The 19,238-nt window shown below is 51.3% G+C and overlaps 1 protein-coding gene across 6 annotated transcripts in view; it reads right to left on the bottom strand.

The window, feature by feature from the left end:
* mid1 (midline 1) overlaps positions 1 to 19,238 on the bottom strand; it is a 375,699-nt gene that overhangs the window by 19,859 nt on the left and 336,602 nt on the right. For all 6 annotated transcript variants that reach the window (XM_087992998.1, XM_087993001.1, XM_087993000.1 and 3 more), the window contains exons 6-8: positions 17,467 to 17,594; positions 12,915 to 13,058; positions 11,531 to 11,692 (exon numbers count right to left, since the gene is read on the bottom strand). In XM_087992998.1, the coding sequence (XP_087849124.1) occupies positions 11,531 to 11,692; positions 12,915 to 13,058; positions 17,467 to 17,594 (434 nt within the window). The remainder of the gene's footprint in view (positions 1 to 11,530; positions 11,693 to 12,914; positions 13,059 to 17,466; positions 17,595 to 19,238) is intronic.

Below are 19,238 nucleotides of genomic sequence, written 5' to 3'. Positions count from 1 at the left end.
GGGGAGTGGCGGGATGGGGGGGGAGTGTAGTTATGTGGGGGGAGTGGAGTGATGTGAGGGGGTCGAGTGATGTGGGGGGAGTGGAGTGATGTGGGGGGAGTGGAGTGATGTGGCGGGTGGAGTGATGTGGGGAAAGTGCAGTGATGTGGGGGCTGTAGTGATATGGGGGAGTTTGGTGATGTGGGGGTGTTGTGATGTGGGGGTGTTTGGTGATGTGGGGGAGTGGAGTGATGTGGGGGAGTGGAGTGATGTGGGGAGTGGAGTGATGTGGGGGGAGTGGAGTGATGTGGGGGGAGTGGAGTGATGTGGGGGGAGTGGAGTGATGTGGCGGGTGGAGTGATGTGGGGAAAGTGCAGTGATGTGGGGGGGAGTGTAGTGATGTGGGGGGAGTGTAGTGATGTGGGGGGTCGAGTGATGTGGGGGTGTTTGGTGATGTGGGGGAGTGGAGTGATGTGGGGGAGTGGAGTGATGTGGGGGAGTGGAGTGATGTGGGGGAGTGGAGTGATGTGGGGGAGTGGAGTGATGTGGGGAGTGGAGTGATGTGGGGAGTGGAGTGATGTGGGGGGAGTGGAGTGATGTGGGGGGAGTGGAGTGATGTGGGGGGAGTGGAGTGATGTGGGGAGTGGAGTGATGGGGGAGTGGAGTGATGGGGGTGGGCGTGATGGGGGGTGGGCGTGATGGGGGGGTGAGCGTGATGGGGGGTGATGTGGGGGGGTGGGCGTGATGGGGGGTGATGTGGGGGGGTGGAGTGATGTGGGGTGGCGTGATGTGGGGGGGTGGTGTGATGTGGGGGGGGTGGCGTGATGTGGGGGGGGTGGCGTGATGTGGGGGGGTGGCATGATGTGGGGGGGTGGCATGATGTGGGGGGGTGGCGTGATGTGGGGGGGGTGGCGTGATGTGGGGGGGGTGGCGTGATGTGGGGGGGGTGGCGTGATGTGGGGGGGTGGCGTGATGTGGGAGGGGTGGCGTGATGTGGGAGGGGTGGCGTGATGTGGGAGGGGTGGCGTGATGTGGGAGGGGTGGCGTGATGTGGGAGGGGTGGCGTGATGTGGGAGGGTGGCGTGATGTGGGGGTTGGCGTGATGTGGGGGGGTGGCGTGATGTGGGGGGGTGGCGTGATGTGGGGGGGGTGGCGTGATGTGGGGGGGGTGGCGTGATGTGGGGGGGTGGCGTGATGTGGGGGGGTGGCGTGATGTGGGGGGGTGGCATGATGTGGGGGGGTGGCATGATGTGGGGGGGTGGCATGATGTGGGGGGGTGGCGTGATGTGGGGGGGTGGCGTGATGTGGGGGGGTGGCGTGATGTGGGGGGGGTGGCGTGATGTGGGGGGGTGGCGTGATGTGGGGGCTGGCGTGATGTGGGGGGGTGGCGTGATGTGGGGTGGGGTGGCGTGATGTGGGGTGGGGTGGCGTGATGTGGGGTGGGGTGGCGTGATGTGGGGTGGGGTGGCGTGATGTGGGGTGGGGTGGCGTGATGTGGGGGGGGTGGTGTGATGTGGGGGAGTTTGGTGATGTGGGGGGGGTTTGGTGATGTGGCGGGGGTTTGGTGATGTGGGGGGGGTTTGGTGATGTGGGGGGTGGAGCGACGCGGGGGTTGAAGTGACGCGAGGGGTGGAATGACGTGGGGGGGGGGTGGACCGACGTGGGGGGCTTGGACCGACGTGGGGGGTGGACCGACGTGGGGGTTGGAGTGATGTGGGGGGAGTGCAGTGACGTGGGGAGATGGACTGACGAGGGGAGGTGGACTGACGTGGGGGGGGTGGACTGACGTGGGGGGGGTGGACTGACGTGGGGGGGGTGGACTGACGTGGGGGGGTGGACTGATATGGGGGGGTGGAGTGATGTGGGGGAGTTGAGTGATGTGGGGGAGTTGAGTGATGTGGGGGAGTGGAGTGATGTGGGGGAGTGGAGTGATGTGGGGAAAGTGCAGTGATGTGGGGGGCGTGTAGTGATGTGGGGGGCGTGTAGTGATGTGGGGGGCGTGTAGTGATGTGGGAGGCGTGTAGTGATGTGGGGGGGGGAGTGATGTGGGGGGCGTGGAGTGAGGTGGGGGGCGTGGAGTGAGGTGAGGGGCGTGGAGTGATGTGAGGGGCGTGGAGTGATGTGAGGGGCGTGGAGTGATGTGAGGGGCGTGGAGTGATGTGGGGGGCGTGGAGTGATGTGGGGGGCGTGGAGTGATGTGGGGGGCGTGGAGTGATGTGGGGGGCGTGGAGTGATGTGGGGGGCGTGGAGTGATGTGGGGGGCGTGGAGTGATGTGGGGGGCGTGGAGTGATGTGGGGGGCGTGGAGTGATGTGGGGGGCGTGGAGTGATGTGGGGGGCGTGGAGTGATGTGGGGGGCGTGGAGTGATGTGGGGGGGTGGAGTGATGTGAGGGGGTGGAGTGATGTGAGGGGGTGGAGTGATGTGGGGGTGTGTGTTGATGTGATGGGGCGTGGTGATGTGGGGGGTGTGGTGATGTGGGGGGTGTGGTGATGTGGGGGGTGTGGTGATGTGGGCGGGTGTTGGGATTTGGGGGGTGGAGTGATGTGGGGGGAATGGAGTGATGTGAGGAGGTGGAGTGACGTGGGGGGGTGGAGTGACGTGGGGGGTGGAGTGATGTGGGGGGTGGAGTGACATGGGGGGTGGAGTGACGTGGGGGTGTGTGTTGATGTGGGGGTGTGTGTTGATGTGATGGGGCGTGGTGATGTGGGGGGTGTGGTGATGTGATGGGGCGTGGTGATGTGGGGGGTGTGGTGATGTGGGGGGTGTGGTGATGTGGCCGGGTGTGGTGATGTGGCCGGGTGTGGTGATGTGGGGGTTGTGGTGATGTGGGGGGTGTGGTGATGTGGGGGGTGTGGTGATGTGGGGGGTGTGGTGATGTGGGCGGGTGTTGGGATTTGGGGGGTGGAGTGATGTGGGGGAATGGAGTGATGTGAGGAGGTGGAGTGACGTGGGGGGGTGGAGTGACGTGGGGGGTGGAGCGATATGGGGAATGTGCAGTGATGTGGGGAAAGTGCAGTGATGTGGGGAAAGTGCAGTGATGTGGGGAAAGTGCAGTGATATGGGGGGCGTGTAGTGATGTGGGGGGCGTGTAGTGATGTGGGGGGCGTGTAGTGATGTGGGGGGGGGGAGTGATGTGGGGGGCGTGGAGTGATGTGGGGGGCGTGGAGTGATGTGGGGGGCGTGGAGTGATGTGAGGGGCGTGGAGTGATGTGAGGGGCGTGGAGTGATGTGAGGGGCGTGGAGTGATGTGAGGGGCGTGGAGTGATGTGGGGGGTGGAGTGATGTGGGGGTGTGTGTTGATGTGACTGGGCGTGGTGATGTGGGGGGTGTGGTGATGTGGGGGGTGTGGTGATGTGGGGGGTGTGGTGATGTGGGGGGTGTGGTGATGTGGGCGGGTGTTGGGATTTGGGGGGTGGAGTGATGTGGGGGGAATGGAGTGATGTGAGGAGGTGGAGTGACGTGGGGGGGTGGAATGACGTGGGGGTGGAGCGATATGGGGGGAGTGCCGTGATGTGGGGGTGGAGTGATGTGGGGGTGGCGTGATGTGGGGGGGTTGGCGTGATGTGGCGGGGTGGCGTGATGTGGGGGTTTCGTGATGTGTTGGGAGTGGAATGATGTGGAGGCGGGGGAGTGGAATGATGTGGGGGGGTGGCGTGATGTGCAGTGGGTGGCGTGACGTGGGGGGGTGGTGTGACGTGGGGGGGAGTGGAGTGACGTGGGGGGGAGTGGAGTGACGTGGGGGGGGAGTGGAGTGACTGGGGGGGAGTGGAGTGACTGGGGGGGAGTGGAGTGACGTGGGGGAGGTGGAGTGACGTGGGGGGGGAGTGGAGTGACTGGGGGGGGAGTGGAGTGACTGGGGGGGGGAGTGGAGTGACTGGGGGGGGGAGTGGAGTGACTGGGGGGGGGGAGTGGAGTGACTGGGGGGGGGAGTGGAGTGACTGGGGGGGGAGTGGAGTGACTGGGGGGGGAGTGGAGTGACTGGGGGGGGGAGTGGAGTGACTGGGGGGGGGAGTGGAGTGACTGGGGGGGGAGTGGAGTGACTGGGGGGGGAGTGGGGTGACGTGGGGAGTGGGGTGACGTGGGGAGTGGGGTGACGTGGGGAGTGGGGTGACGTGGGGAGTGGGGTGACGTGGTGGGAGTGCACTGGTGTGGGGGTAGGAGTGATGTGGGGGTTGGAGTGATGTGGGGGTTGGAGTGATGTGGGGGTGTAGTGATGTGGGGAGGTGGAGTGACGTGGGGAGGTGGGGTGACGTGGGGAGGTGGAGTGACGTGGGGAGGTGGAGTGACGTGGGGAGGTGGAGTGACGTGGGGAGGTGGAGTGACGTGGGGAGGTGGAGTGACGTGGGGAGGTGGAGTGACGTGGGGGGGGTGGAGTGACGTGGGGAGGTGGAGTGACGTGGGGGGGGTGGACTGATGTCCGGAGGTGGAGTGGTGTGGGTGGTGGAGTGACGTGGGGAGGTGGAGTGACGTGGGGGGGGTGGAGTGACGTGGGGGGGGTGGAGTGACGTGGGGGGGGTGGAGTGACGTGGGGGGGGTGGAGTGACGTGGGGGGGGTGGAGTGACGTGGGGGGGGTGGAGTGACGTGGGGGGGTGGAGTGACGTGGGGTGGGTGGAGTGACGTGGGGGGGGGGGGGGGTGGAGTGACGAGAGCTCATACGTTCCAGGCACCACCAACTCCAGGTATGTCCTGCCTCACCTTCAGTGAAGAGCCAGCAGAGGTGGTGGCACAGCCAGGAGGGAGTCCTTAACATCAATGCTGGACCGCATGAAGTCTCATGGCTTCAGGTCAAATACGGGCAAGGAACCATTCTGCTGGTAACCTCCCTCAGCAACGACTCTGCCACTTCCTTCCAATGATGGCTCAGTAGCATTCCATGTTGAATACCAATTGAGAGAGGCAGCAATGGGGGCAGTAAGGGACAGAACATACTGTGGACGGGCGACTTCAAAGTGGCTGGTGCCAGTATGACTGAGTGAGCTGACCAAACACATAGCTGCTGGACCAGGTGCATGGTAGGTGGCTAGAGAACCAAGACAGAAACATCTGCTTGACTTCATCCTCATCATTGTACCTCTTGCAAACATGTCTGTCCCTGACAGCATCAGTGGGAGAACCCTTTGCAAAGCCATTACAGGGAAGAAATTCTCTCTTTGCTTGAGGATCGTTTCCAGCATGCTACAGGGCAGAGTGCTAAATGGATAGATTTCAAACAGATCAACCAACCTAAAACTGGGCATCCTGTGAGGAGATGTGGGTCACCAGAATCTGCCAAGTTGCATTCAACCTCCATCTGTAACCTCATGACCAAGAACATTCCTCTGTCCTACCATGAAGCTCTTCTGGACCTTTGGTGCTAGGAAGTGGCATTGGGCCCTATTGCCAGCCTTAGTAAAATTATAAACTAATCTGGAAAACTCAACCGTCCCCATAAGGATTTCAAGGACCTGAATTTTCAAACCCCACTCACAACAGGTATACATCCTGTATTACATTCAAAATCTGGCTAGTAAATCTTAAATTTGCTCCGTTCATCTATATTGATAAGCTTCCTGCACTCTAATGATCTCTGACAATCACTCTGTGTTGGGTATTGTTGTTTGCAAACTAGCTGCCTGTTTTCCTGCACTACAGCAGTGAATATATTTCAGAAGTACTTCATTGATGTGATGTACTTTAGGATGTGCGATGGGCATGGAAGGTTGCCAATTATAAGAGTTTTGCCTTATCAGAATATGTTCCTTCCTGAGATTCTCCTTAAGTACTTCATTCAATAAGTCCATGGCATCATATTGATGTTCCAGTATTTTGGACTCACCTCTAAATGGAAAGAGTTTCAGCACTTTATTGAAGCCCCTCATATCTATGGCAGTGGCTATCAGATCTAGTCTTAGGCTTCGCTTTTCCTGAATCTACATCCTCCAGTAACAGCTGTATAAACATTATCTCGCAGCAGAACTGTCTTCATAATACTCCATATGTGCTCTAAACAACCCCTGATGTGACTGGAACAGTACATCTCTGCTTTTGGAGTCTCTTCATCTAACCCAATGCTTTCTGCCCTTATTAAATTGTATGACTCCAATTGTATGAAATAATGGTTTCCTTTGATGTAACAGCTCTGTTTGCATCAATCGACATTAACCTGGCCAAGAAAACACTGACTACACTATTAGAAGACCCAAAGATACATACACCAAACACCATCAACTTTATCAGCAAGGACAATATCGTCAAGCTAGTGGACCTATGCCTTACCACACACTTCACCTTCAACAACAAAACCTACAGACAAACCAACTGAACACCCATGGGATCTCCGATATCAGGGTTCTTAGCAGAGGCAGTAATGCAGAGACTCGAACAAACAGCTCTGCCAACCATCCAACCCAAACTTTGGGCCCGCTACGTGGATGACACCTTTGTCATCACTATACGAAACAAATTAGAGGAAACCTTCAAGACCATCAATAAGACCCTTACTGGCATAAAATTCACTAAAGAGGAGGAAAACAACAACAAACTGCCATTCCTAGATGTCGCAGTAGAGCAAACAGCCAATGGGGAACTTCAAACCAGCATCTATAGGAAAACAACACATACGGACCAAATACTGAACTACAGAAGCAATCACCCCAACATCCACAAACGAAGCTGCATCAGAACATTATTCCGAGCGACCATTCACTGCAGCACAGAGGAACTACGCAGAGGAGAGGAAAATCACCCATACAATGTATTCAAAAAGAACAGATACTCAATTAACACAGTCCGCCGATTTCTCAGCAACAAACCCAAACAAGCAGACAAAACATGTCCGGAAACCCTAGCTACTCTCCCCTACATCAAAGACATCTCGGAAATGATTGCCAGACTACTCATACCCCTTGGCATCATGATAGCCCACAAACTGACCAACACACTAAAACAGCAGCTAATGAACTTTAAGACCCTATACAGACAACAAGCAAAACTAACGTCATTTACAAAATACCTTGCAAGGACAAACAGGCAGAAAACTGGTCACCAGGATACATGAACATCAACTAGCCACAAAAAGACATGAACCTCTCTCACTCGTATCCTCACATACGGATGAGGAAGGACACCACTTCGACTGGGACAATACATCCATCCTAGGACAAGCCAAACAGAGACATGCATGAGAATTCCCAGAAGCATGGCATTCCAACTGGAACTCTATCAACAAACACATCAAGTTAGACCTCATCTATCACCCTCTGAGAAAAAGAACAGGAAATGACAGCATCACAGGACATGACATCACCAACCCAAAGAAATCCAAACATATAAATAGAAAGCAGGAATTATCGGCAGTGCTTCGCCCGGAGGCTCACTGAAGATGTTACCGAGTAGGGTGACAAAACGTCTGGAAGTGAACCTCCCAGCTCAGCGAGCAAACCTACATCCAGAACCTCAACCTGAGCTACTAATCTTCTCAAAACTCACTAACTCCATTTAATGATTAACAAGACTATATTGGCAGATCGCTCTCTTCTCCTCTATCCCATATACAGAGTCGTACAGCATGGAAACAGACCCTTCAGTCCAACCTGTCCATGTTGACCATGTTTCCCTAAACTAAACTAGCCCGACTTTCCTGCATTTTTTAAAAGTCTTTACTGTTCAAGGGGTGGCTACCCCCTTATCCTTTTTACCCGAATCAAGGAGCTAAAGACAGAATTTATGGGCCTTGGTGTCTCTCCTAGATCCAACCTCTTAAGTCCACCCTGCCCACCAACAAATGCTGCCTCCTCTTATCACCAATTTTTGCAAACCCCTCCCCACCCCCAGTGTGTGCAGCTGCCTTCTCTTCACTCCTTCTCCTGCAGTCTCCTCCTACCCCTGACACCACGAGCTACCTTGACCTTTCTCCCATGGTCCCACAACAGGCAGCAGACCAGATCCTGTCCAACAGTAACCCCACAGCCCTCCATTCTGATAGGCAACCCCTGGTGCCTGCCCCCACAGCCAGCCCTGTCTGACGCCTGGGGGTCAGATTGGCAGCTGTCACTCCATCATCTGAAGCCATGCTGATCCTTAACACCCTTACTTTCAATTTGATGTCACCAGCAAATTTCAGCACTTTCCTGAGCTCAAGTCATTGGTACAGTTTGGTGGAACAACATAGATCCTGGCATAGATCACAATGGGATCCAATTTCACACTTCCTGCTCTTCTGAGAAGCTTCCTTTAGATTTCCATTTCTGTAGCCACCTTTTAACCCATCGCCCCTGACTCCACACACACTCATCCTTGTCACGAGTTTCATAACGAAGATCTTCTGAAAGTCCACGTGTACCACTGTGTCCTAGTTTACAATTGGTTACTTCTTCAAAGAAATCAATTAAAATTGATTTAAGAAAAAAACCTTCTTCTGGAAATCCATCTTGACTATTTTCATTATTTTCTCATTTCTCGTATCATATTGCTATCTCACCTTTTAACAAACGTTCCTGTAATTTTCTTTTTGCTAACTAGGGGATGCTTCTCTGGGCTGCATCGATCTCCTATGATGAATTACATCTGCTGTTCACTGATCCCCTGGCTCTGTTCATTTGTCAGTTCAAAATTTCTCTTTGTGATCTAGTTCTGTTACTGCCTTCTCCATAGTCGCTGTTAACATTTGTGGGTGTAATCCATCCCGTTTTGAATTAAGTTTGATAAGTTTACTGGTATTTCCTTTCACATTACCTTAACTGACGTTATATTCTTTCTTCTTTGCCATCTTCCACTGCTGCCGTTTCCCCCAGTTGTCCCTATTACTGACTCAACTTTAACCCTCTGCAACAACTGGGTTTTAAGTTAAAGTCTTGCCCAATGTATTCACACTCTCTCATTTTAGGGTCAGCCTCTGAGCTGTTATTTTAGTGACCCTTGTCCCTTTGCTTCTAAATGTTACTTACGTGTCAATAGAATACCATTTCGTTGGTACCTTCATTTCACATTTTCACTCTGCCTTGCTATCTGTTTAACTTCCTTCTAATACCTAACACTTTGCTTTTTGTATTTCTCTCATTTACTGTTCATCTCTTAACAAAAATCTTTTCTTCACTTTCAGTTTTAATCCTCATCTCTTTATTTACCCTTGGCATTTCATTCTTACTTTGCTTTATTTTACTGGAACATCTTTCTCATGAATTTTATTGATCTCTCCTTTAAATAATGACATCTGCCCATTGACCTCCGTCTGTCAATACTGGTCTCCATTTTAATTCCCTTAGCTCCATCCTTATTCCCATCTACAGTAGTTGACTGCCCTCTGATCAAACGGGACAAAGAGGTCAAAGGGCAGATATCGGCAAGTTCATCAGGACATCTGTTTTGCTTGCGTCTCGTGCCTGTGTGACCATACATATCAATTGGGAAGCCAGGAAATGACACCCTTAATGTTCCTCCATATGCCACACATCACTTGTGAACCCTGCTTCCAAGCTATTTCAATGAAATCCAGACCAAGGGACCACAATAAGTTAGAGCCAGCCCATTTTGAGGTGAAATCACAAAGTATATTTCTTTCTCACACAAAGGGTAGTCGAAGTCTGCAACTTTATGGATAGTGGTAATTTAAACTTTTAAGGCAGATAGATTTTGTCTGGTGAACTGATAAGGGTCTACGTTAAGGTACATTCACCATGATCCGATAGAATAACAGAGAAGGCTGGAGGAGCTGAAAGGTTTAATTTTGCCCCTGATAACTTCAACCAAGTCATAGAGATGTACTGTACGGAAACAGACCCTTCGGTCCAACTTGTCCATGCCAACCAGATATCCCAAACTAATCTAGTCCCACCTGCCAGCACCGGACCCATATCCCTCCAAACCCTTCCTATTCATACACCCATCCAGATGCCTTTTAAATGTTATAACTGTACCAGCCTCCACCACTTCCTCTGGCAGCTCATTCCATACATGCACCACCCTCTGTGTGAAAAAGTTGCCCCTTGGGTCCATTTTAAATCTTTCCTCTCTCACCCTAAATCTATTCTCTCCCGTTCTGGAATTCCCCACCCAGGGAAAAGACCTTGACTATTTACCCTATCTGTGCCCCTCATGATTTTACAAACCTCTATAAGGTCACCCCTCAACCTCCGACACTCAACATGTTTCCAATATTCAATTTGTCACCTCAAGCTCACTGAAGGAAGAGGGCGGGAGGCTTGGGCAAAGTTAGATGGTTATCCGTTAACTATCCCAATGGGTGGCTGATGATAATCTGAAGTCTGTGTTGAGCAGCAGCGGTGGCCTTCGACCTGACCAATCATGCTAAGAGCTAGATCTCGGGCCAGAGAGGGTCAGGTCTATTTAAACGGAATGTTTGTTTAAGGTTTCTTTGTTGACCAGGAGGAGGTGCTGTGGGCTCCATGGTGCATGTCCACAATCAGGCCGGTTTGAGCTGGAGTGTGACAGTTGCTGATGAGGTGTGGGGGCTATAAAATCTCTCTGGGCATCGCGAACGAAGGCTTTGGTTCTTGACCCACACCATCAATCCCACATCCTGTTCACATCAAGCTGGTCTCAATCTAAATCTAAATCATAGCATTCTTCTTTAAGTGCTTTTCAGATGCCTAATTCTCACTGATTGATCTTTCATAAACAGGAACTAAAGTGCTTCCAGTTTTGGACGGACAAATAGACTGAACTGCCATTATCACAATGATGTAACAATGACTAATCTGAAGACCTTGAATGGCTAAGATTCTGGAAACTAACCATCCATTTGGGAGCAACATGGAACCAATTGAATGGAGGGACTCCATCCTTTTCCCTGGCAACTGTTTGGTGCCAAACACTCAACCCTGAGATGAGCTCCCATCACACATGACAGTCACTGGGAGCAGTGATTTTCAGCTTTGTGTTGTCACCCATCTCTACTCCTGCCTCAGCCTATCTTTCTTCCATTTGTGAACTCTCTAGATTTGACTATTCTAAGGCATGCCTAGCTGATTGCCCACATCCTAGCCTGTGTAAGCTTGACATTATCTAAACCACTGCTGCCTGTACCCTAATACAGCTTACTTTCACCATCACCCTGTGCTTATTCACCCGACTCCTAGTTAAACAAGATTTCAACTTTAAACCTTCAAGGCCTTGTCCCTCCCTAACTTGCACTTCATGTAGCTCCACGACCTATCCAAGACATCTGGTCTCTTCTAATTCTGGCTTCTGGAGCATCCCCATTTTTAATTGTTTGCCGTTAGGTACCATTAGGCCCGAAGCTCCAGAATCCTTCCCTAAACTTGGTTGACTTCTTTCCGTCTTTAAGATGTTCCTTAAAAACTATGACTGTGACTAAGCTGACAGTCACCGACCCTAATATCTCCTTATGTGACCCAGTGTCTAATTTTATTTAATACCATTCCTTCAAACGCTTTGGCGGGTGGGGAGTGTTGTGGTCGAGTTGCCACAGATGAAGGGAAAAGATGCAAGCAAAAGCAATGGTCACAAATGGAATTTGTAATGCAGTGTCGTTGACAACAGGCCGTTGAGTGGCCTTTCTGAAGCCAGGCAGAGTGACTTATACAACTCACTGTTGGTCTTGAGCCTGGACGGTTCACTGTTGTGGCTGCCGGCCTGGTTTATAGCCTTGACGACGAAGATGTACTTGGTCCCGCTCTGCAGCCCGTGCACCGTGTAGTGGTTCTGCTTGATGTTCGGGACAATCATCCAGCTGTCGGCCGAGCTACACAAACCTGCAACGGAACCGAAAGAGTAGCATCACTCGGGGGTGGGCTGGGGGGCAGGGGAGGGGCTTCAACACCCACATGAGAACCAACTGGACTACCCGCTCCAGCATGCAACGACAGCTGCTGAATGAATGACGGGAATGTCAAAATTGCTAAACAATAAAGAACCTACTTAGGAATGAGAGTCCTGAAAATCTACAATTGCCCATCGAAAGCCCAGTTCCACTCATGATTGAGAGTATACAGTTTTAGACTGCGGCGTTTTAAGTGTTAACATCGATTCAGGGATAGCACTATCACCTCTGACTTAGAAAGTAATCCGTCCACGTCCCACTCCTAACACTTGAGCGTTGCTGCATTTCTGCCTTTCAGATGACAAAGTAAACTCAGGCCCTGTAAGATGGCAGGAAATAATGCTATGGGACTATTCCAAGAGCAGTTTGTCAGGTGTCTTGCAACATATTTATCCCTCAACCAAGACCAATGGAACTACTGATCTAGTGACTAGCCCACTGCGGTCCTTTCTTATTCACAGAGTTTCAGCCTCTCCAGTTTTCTTGTTCTGAGTTCCTGGCTGGGGTATGGCTGGTTGGCACCAGAAGCCATACAATGCTCACCCAATCACCATGATTTGTGCCAGCGTTGACTGCGAACGTCAGCAGGCTATTCGGCTATGTAGGGCATCGCTGTAATGATATTGCTGTTCCGAACCGTGGGATTTCAGACAAACTACAGATGTTCAAAATGCGCTTGACTCAGTCAGAAAAGACAAATTCTTATTCAATTCCTTTTCGCCAGCCTCACTGGATTTTGTGCTATATAATTAAACCGGCGGTTGAAGGTATGCTTAATTTAAACTCAGTGATTAAGGCAAGAGGATTGAGGGAAATATTGGGAGGGTTACAGAAATAAAAGTCAAAGTTGTGAATAACATCAAAAGTTTATGGAAAAGTTTGAGCTGCTACACTTCTAGGAACGCGTGCTAACGAACTCTCATGGGATTGAGTCAATCTGAATGCAAAAAAGTTACCGGGGCAAGTTTTAAAACTAGATGATTGGGTAGTTTTCAGTTGCATCTGTGATTGGGCAAATTCTGTAGAGAAAGCACCGTTTCCTGAACACTGCGATGATTATTCTGCCATCAGCACCCAAACAGATTCATCTTTAAAACCAGAAAGCTCCCGGACATACCCTGAAAGGACGGCATTAACAGCGACTGTGAACTCACTGACAACGTTGGCTAGGCCGGTGAAGATGGTGTACTGAAGCTCGTATGAGACCACACTGAATTCATCGTCCGAGGTCCAGTGAACTGTGATCGTATCGTGTGAGGCAGTGCACAGTTCCTCGCGGATGGCAGGTGGGTTCGGTGCTGGAAAGGCAGACACGCAAACCTGGGGTAAGCACTCAACCATCTCCTGACCAGTTACTGCCTCTCTCCACCATAGCCCCACACTCCTCCACACAGCCCCAACCCCCCCTCCCACCACCACCCCCCCTCCACCAACCCCCAACACTCTTCTCTATGGCTATAAAAGTGTAAACCTCTTTAAGGCTGTGCATAAACTCAATTATAATTAAGCGCAATGGAGATCTGAAACAAACAAAAACAGAAATTGCTGGAGAAACTCAGCAGGTCTGGCAGGAATGGGCGTACAGATGGAGATCAAACCAAAGAAGGGATGACAAAGAAAGAGAGGAAGAGATATGGGGGGGGGGGTTGGGGGGGGGGAGGGGGGGGGCGAAGGTGGGAGGAAGAGAATGAGATGGAGAGGAAGACTGAGAAAGAGAGGGGAATAGAGAAAGAGAAAGAGAGAGGGAGGGAGGGAGGGGGAGGAAGAGAGAAAGAGAGGGAGAAAGAGAGAAAGAGGGGGACAAGAAATTGGGAAAGAGAGGGGGGAAAGAGAAAGAGGGGTGAAGGGGGAGGAGGGGGGTGAAAGAGATGGGGGGAAGAGAGAGGGTGGGGAAGAGAGAGGGTGGGGAAGAGAGAGGGGAAAGAGGAATACAGAGAGAGGGGAAGACAGAAGAGAAAGAGAGGAGAGAGAGAAAGAGAGAGAGAAAGAGAGAGAGAGAGAGAAAGAGAGAGAGAGAGAGAGAGAAAGAGAGAGAGAAAGAGAGAGAGAGAGAGAAAGAGAGAGAGAGAAAGAGAGAGAGAGAGAGGGAGACAGGACAATAAGCCAGGAAAGGTGGGCAAAAGACATGGAGGAAGGCGTTCATGCTGTAAAGTTATTGAACCCGTCGCTGAATCCTGAAGGCTGTAAGGTACCTAGTTGGAAGATAAGGTGCTCTTCCTCCATCTTGCACTGAGCTTCACTAGAGCACTGCAGCAGGCCTGAGGCTGAAATGTTGGTGTGGGAACACGGTGGGGATACTGAAGTGACAGGAAACTGGAAGATTGAGCTCATTTTTACAGACAAGAGTGTAGGTGTTGTGTGAAATGGCCACTCAGTCAATGCTTCATTTCCCCAGTGTAGAGGAGATCACATTGTGAGCAGTGAAAGCAGTTGGCTAGATTGTGTGAAGCGTGAATTCACTGGAAAGTAAGCCTGGGCCCTTGGATACTGAGGAGGGAGGAAGTAATCAGGCAAGTGTTACACCTTCGACGGTTGCAGGGGAAGGCGCCGTGAGGCTTTGAGTGAGTGTTGGGAATGGAGGAGGGGACCAGGGTGTCCCAGAGGGAATGGTCCTTTTGGAAGGTGGACAGGAACAGGACGGGAGGGGAATGTGTGTCTAGTGGTGACATCCTGCTGGAAATGGCGGAATGCCAGCTAACGTTCCTCTGGATGTGGATGCTGGTGGAATGGCAGGGAAGGACATGGAGGTTCCTATTGCTGCTGTGGGAGGGAAGGGGGAGGATGAGGGCTGAAGTGCAGGAGATGGGTCAGACATGAGGGCCCAGCTCCTCATTGATGCTGGGTCAAATCCCTGGAACTCCCTACTGTAACACTTAGGTGAAGTCCACATTGATGCCCTGGGGTTGAAGAGTCCTGAGGCAGAAGATGAGGTGTTTTTCCTCCAGACGTCGGGCAGTGAGGGAGTGGTGATGGAGGAGGCCCAGGACCTGCATGTCCTCAGCAGAGTGGGAGGGGGAGATGAAATTTGGCTATGGGGCGGTGGGGTTGATTGGTGCGGGTGTCCAGAGATGTTCCCTGAAGCGCTCTACAAGAAGGCGTCCTGCCTCCCCAATGTAAAGGAGACCACATTGGGAGCAACGGATACAATAAATTACATTTGTGGAAGTGCAGGTAAAACGTTGATGGATGTGGAAGGCTCCTTTGGGGCCTTGGATGGAGGTGAGGGAGGGGGTGTCGACGCAGGTTTTACAATTCCTGTGGTGGCAGGGGAAGGTACCAGGACGGGAGGGTGGGTTGTTGGGGGGCGTGGACCTGACCACATAGACATGGAGGGAACGGTCTTTGCGGAAAGCGAATAGCGGTGCTGAGGGAATATACATCCCTGGTGGTGGGATATGTTTGTAGGTGGCAGAAATGTTGGTGGATGATACTGTTTATGCGGAGGTTGGTGGGGTGGAAGGTGAGCACCAGGGTTGGGGGTTCTGTCTTTGTTGCGGTTGGAGGGGTAGAGTTTGAGGGTGGAGGTGCGGGACGTGGATGAGACATGTTGGAGGGCAGCTTCGACCATGTGGGAGGGGAAATTACGGTTTTTAAAGATGGAGGCCATCTGGCGTGTTCTGTGGTGGAACTGGTCATCCTGGGAGCAGATACAGCGGAGGCGGAGGAATTGGGAATACAGGATGGCATTTTTGCAGGAGGTACGGTGGGAGGAGGTGTAATCCAGGTAGCTGTGGCAGTCGGTGGGATTGTAAAAATTGTCGGTGTTGAGTCGGTCGAAGTTGCTGGCGATGGAGAGGTCCAGGAAGGGGAGGGAGGTGTCAGAGATGGTTCAGGTGAATTTAAGGTTGGGGTGGTGAAGTTGTGTTGGTGAAGTTGGTGAACTGCTCAACTTCCTCACGGGAGCACGAGGTGGCGCCAATGCAGTCACCAATGTAGCAGAGGAAGGGGTGGGGAGTGGTGCCAGTGTAATTACGGAAGATGGACTGTTCTACGTAGCCAACAAAGAGACAGGCATAGCTGGGGCCCATACGGGTGCCCATGGCTACCCCTTTCATCTGGAGGAAGTGGGAGGATTCGAAAGAGAAACTGTTGAGGGTGAGCACCAGTTCAGCCAAACGAATGATTGTGTCAGTGGTAGGGTACTGTTGGGGACGTCGGGAGAGGAAGAAATGGTGGGCTTGGAGGCCCTAGTCATGGCGGATGGAAGTACCCCCACCAAAGCCACCCACCTGCTCACTGCCAGCATGCCCCCTAACAGTTAGGGAACATCGCCGGGACACCCGCACCAATCAACCCCACCGACCTGTGACCGAACATTTCAACTCCTCCTCCCACTCTGCCGATGACATGCAGGTCCTGGGCCTCCTCCACCTAACGCCTGGAGGAAGACGCCTCAGAACCCTTCAACCCCATGGCATCAATGTGGACTTCACCAGTTTCCTCATGTCCCCTCCCCCCACCTTATCCTAGTTCCAAACTTCCTGCTCAGCACCGTCCTCATGACCTGTCCCACCTGTCAATCTTCCTTCCCATCTGCTCCACCCCTTCCTCCATCCACCTACTGCACTCTCAACTACCTTCTCCCCAGCTCCAACCCCCTCCCATTTATCTCTCCATCCCCGAGGCTTCCAGCCTCATTCCTGATGAAGGACTCCTGCTCAAAACATCGATTTTCCTGCTCCTGGGATGCTGCCTGACCTGCTGTGCTTTTCCAGCACCACTCTAATCTTGACTCTAATCTCCAGCATCTGCAGTCCTCACTTTCGCCGAGTTTTCAAAAGGTGGTTAGAGACAACTGGGGATGGGCAGCCTCGCCAGCAATGCCAATGTCCCAAGAATGGATAGATTTTAAAAATAGGTCTTACCTGTGAAGTTTTTCTACTGTTATCTTTTTGTGTTAACATTGCTCCAATTACATGTTTCAATCTCACCATTTAGAATCAAACCTGCTCACGCAGACCTGTCACACTGTAATTACACACTCTGTGGAGGTGATGCTATTGTACCTCATTATGCACAGAAACCGCTCTCTACTTGCCAGATTTCAGTGGATTTTGCTACTGACCTGTAAACAGTGTCAAGGTATAATGTAAAAGCAATGAGTGAGATTGAATTACAATCTTGTGTCTTGGTTGTATGACACACACTCTCTAACCCTCCCTTCAGCTGAAGGCCACACATGCCCTTGAATCCACTGTGCACACCTGGGGGTGCTTCAGCTCGTGACGGATAGATTTTTCGTTGAAGTAGGGATATGGATCACGGGCGGGTAAATGGAGAGGTGGCGCAAATTAGTCACGACTAATTGTCTGAACAGGCTTAAGGAGCCAAATGGCTTAGTCCTCTTGTTAAGGTTCCCCTGGGTGATTGATCAATATGTAATAAGCAGCAATGAATGGGAATGACCATTGGCTGTAATATTAGCTGTGTGGCGTGTGTAAGCTAGCCTGCAGATAATCCAGGATTGATGGATTGTAAAATGGGGGTTGGGGAGCTGTTGGAGCGAATACCTCAGCTAGTGCAAATGGAGGTGGAGAATCCATAATTAGCCCATTTCCCACAGAGTTAGCACCTTGCCCCATGGATTAAAAAAAAAAGGCACCATTTCGGCCATCGGTTACGAGGTGAAACGTTGTCGACAGCGCCTTCCTAAATTCATAGCGAGGTGCCAAAAATGTACGTAACACTCATCTCCAAATCTCCCACCTGTGAGGTAATCAAGGCTCTCCAGCATCTTCTTCTCCCGCGAGAAGTCTAATGCAAATGTGTCAAATGTATCATTCAGGTTGATTTCTGGGATGAGCACTTGAGAAGATGCAGTTGCCATGGAGACTCTGCGCAGAGAGAAAAAAAAACAGCAAGAGGTTTGGTAAATTTGATTTCATGTGCTGAGCTCCCATTACTACTCTTAATTGACCACAAGACGCCAAGGGAGGGCTAGAGGTCACCTAAGGAGCCATTTAAATGCAAGCTCTTCTTCCTCGGGCATTGGGAATTCGGAATATCACGGTGGAATTCCAACATGGACCAGACAGCTTGACTGGCTCTCAGACTGATGCAAGTGGGATTGTTCTTCTGAGATAGGGGCTAAAGCAGGACTGTGAAAGAAATTGTATTTATCCAGTAAAGTTCACAATTAACAGCCAACAAACCACTTTGATTTTTAACGCTGCAGCAATTTTTTTGCTTTGGAAGAAGCTTTATCCTGCTTTTAATCCATTCTATTAGTGCACTTGAGTGTTTGTGGCTGAAACGTTTCACTCTTCAACACAAATATTCTTAATTTTCCAGCTACTTTCTGGAGGGTAGAATTGCATTACTTTGTAAAACTTCGTGCCAAGTCCAAACAAATCCAAACTAAATTCCCTCTCCAGGATTATATTGCTTGACTTAAGTTTTGAGCCAGCCCTGGATCATCATTTCTGTCAAACTGACTGACATTGTGCAGCTAATGACCATAGAAGTAGATATTGATGAGCTGCAAAAAAAAGGGGCCGTGACACCCGAGCAACCCGGAATAAATTAAGACTTGACGAGTCATTTGTCTTACTTTGCTCCGCATTATGACTTCAGGCCCCTGCACGCGCATCTCATTTAATAACTGGTGGGGAAACAATCCCTGTCCCTCAGCCTCAGCTCTGCCAGAGTTCTAATCCTCAGAGACGCGTGACTATCCCGAAAGCACGCTCTCACTGCACACATTTTCTTCTTTATGAACATCAATTGGCGAGGAAAAGTTAAGAGAGGCCTGTTACTGCCCGCCATTAAAATCATAGCATGCCCTGGTGCTGGCTTCCTGCCACTGACTGAACAGTGTATAGACTGCCCAGTCTGTTGTGTAACAGGTATACAAGGGCCATCAGTAATGGACAGAGTTTCAGCTCATTGCCCATACAACGCAGCATTGAATTTTACTCATGGGTTCTCAGGAGGGGGAGGGAATGGAACCGACTGCCAACTCCCCGGATGCAACATTTTAAACGAGGTCCTGCTGACAGTAACGGAATCTTCCCAGTTTGTGTAGAACAGCATGGAATTGCATTTCAGGGGCACACATTATCTGTGGAAGTGCACATGAAGAGGCATTTTTAATGTTAAATTGTTGTTTAGGGTTCCTCTGGGTCGGAGCTTAATTGCATACAGACCCTGATTTTTGCCATCTTCTTTACCGTCATGTCTCCAGATTGCCATCCATGGTTTCCCTACTGTCACCTCTCCCCTATTTTCTTCTTACCCTCTACCTCTCACTCTTTTCCCCTCGCCACTCTTACCTCCGCCTTCACCTCAAGCTTACTCCAATTATTTCCTGCTCCCTCCCACCCTCTAGCCCTAAGCACTACCCTGGTCGGAGACTCCGCACGTGACCGTTGCGCGGAACCTGAAAATGCCGAATGCAGAGCTACCCACCAAGTGTGAACCATGCAACCTACATTTTAACCATGACATTTCCAGCACTGTTTAAACAGGAAGCCTTTGTT

Source organism: Chiloscyllium plagiosum, unplaced genomic scaffold (assembly GCF_037043375.1).
Source record: "Chiloscyllium plagiosum isolate Xiang-an unplaced genomic scaffold, Cpla_swu_hap1 HiC_scaffold_12, whole genome shotgun sequence".
In the NCBI taxonomy this organism is placed as follows: domain Eukaryota; kingdom Metazoa; phylum Chordata; class Chondrichthyes; order Orectolobiformes; family Hemiscylliidae; genus Chiloscyllium; species Chiloscyllium plagiosum.
This window is presented reverse-complemented; position numbering and strand designations above follow the sequence as displayed.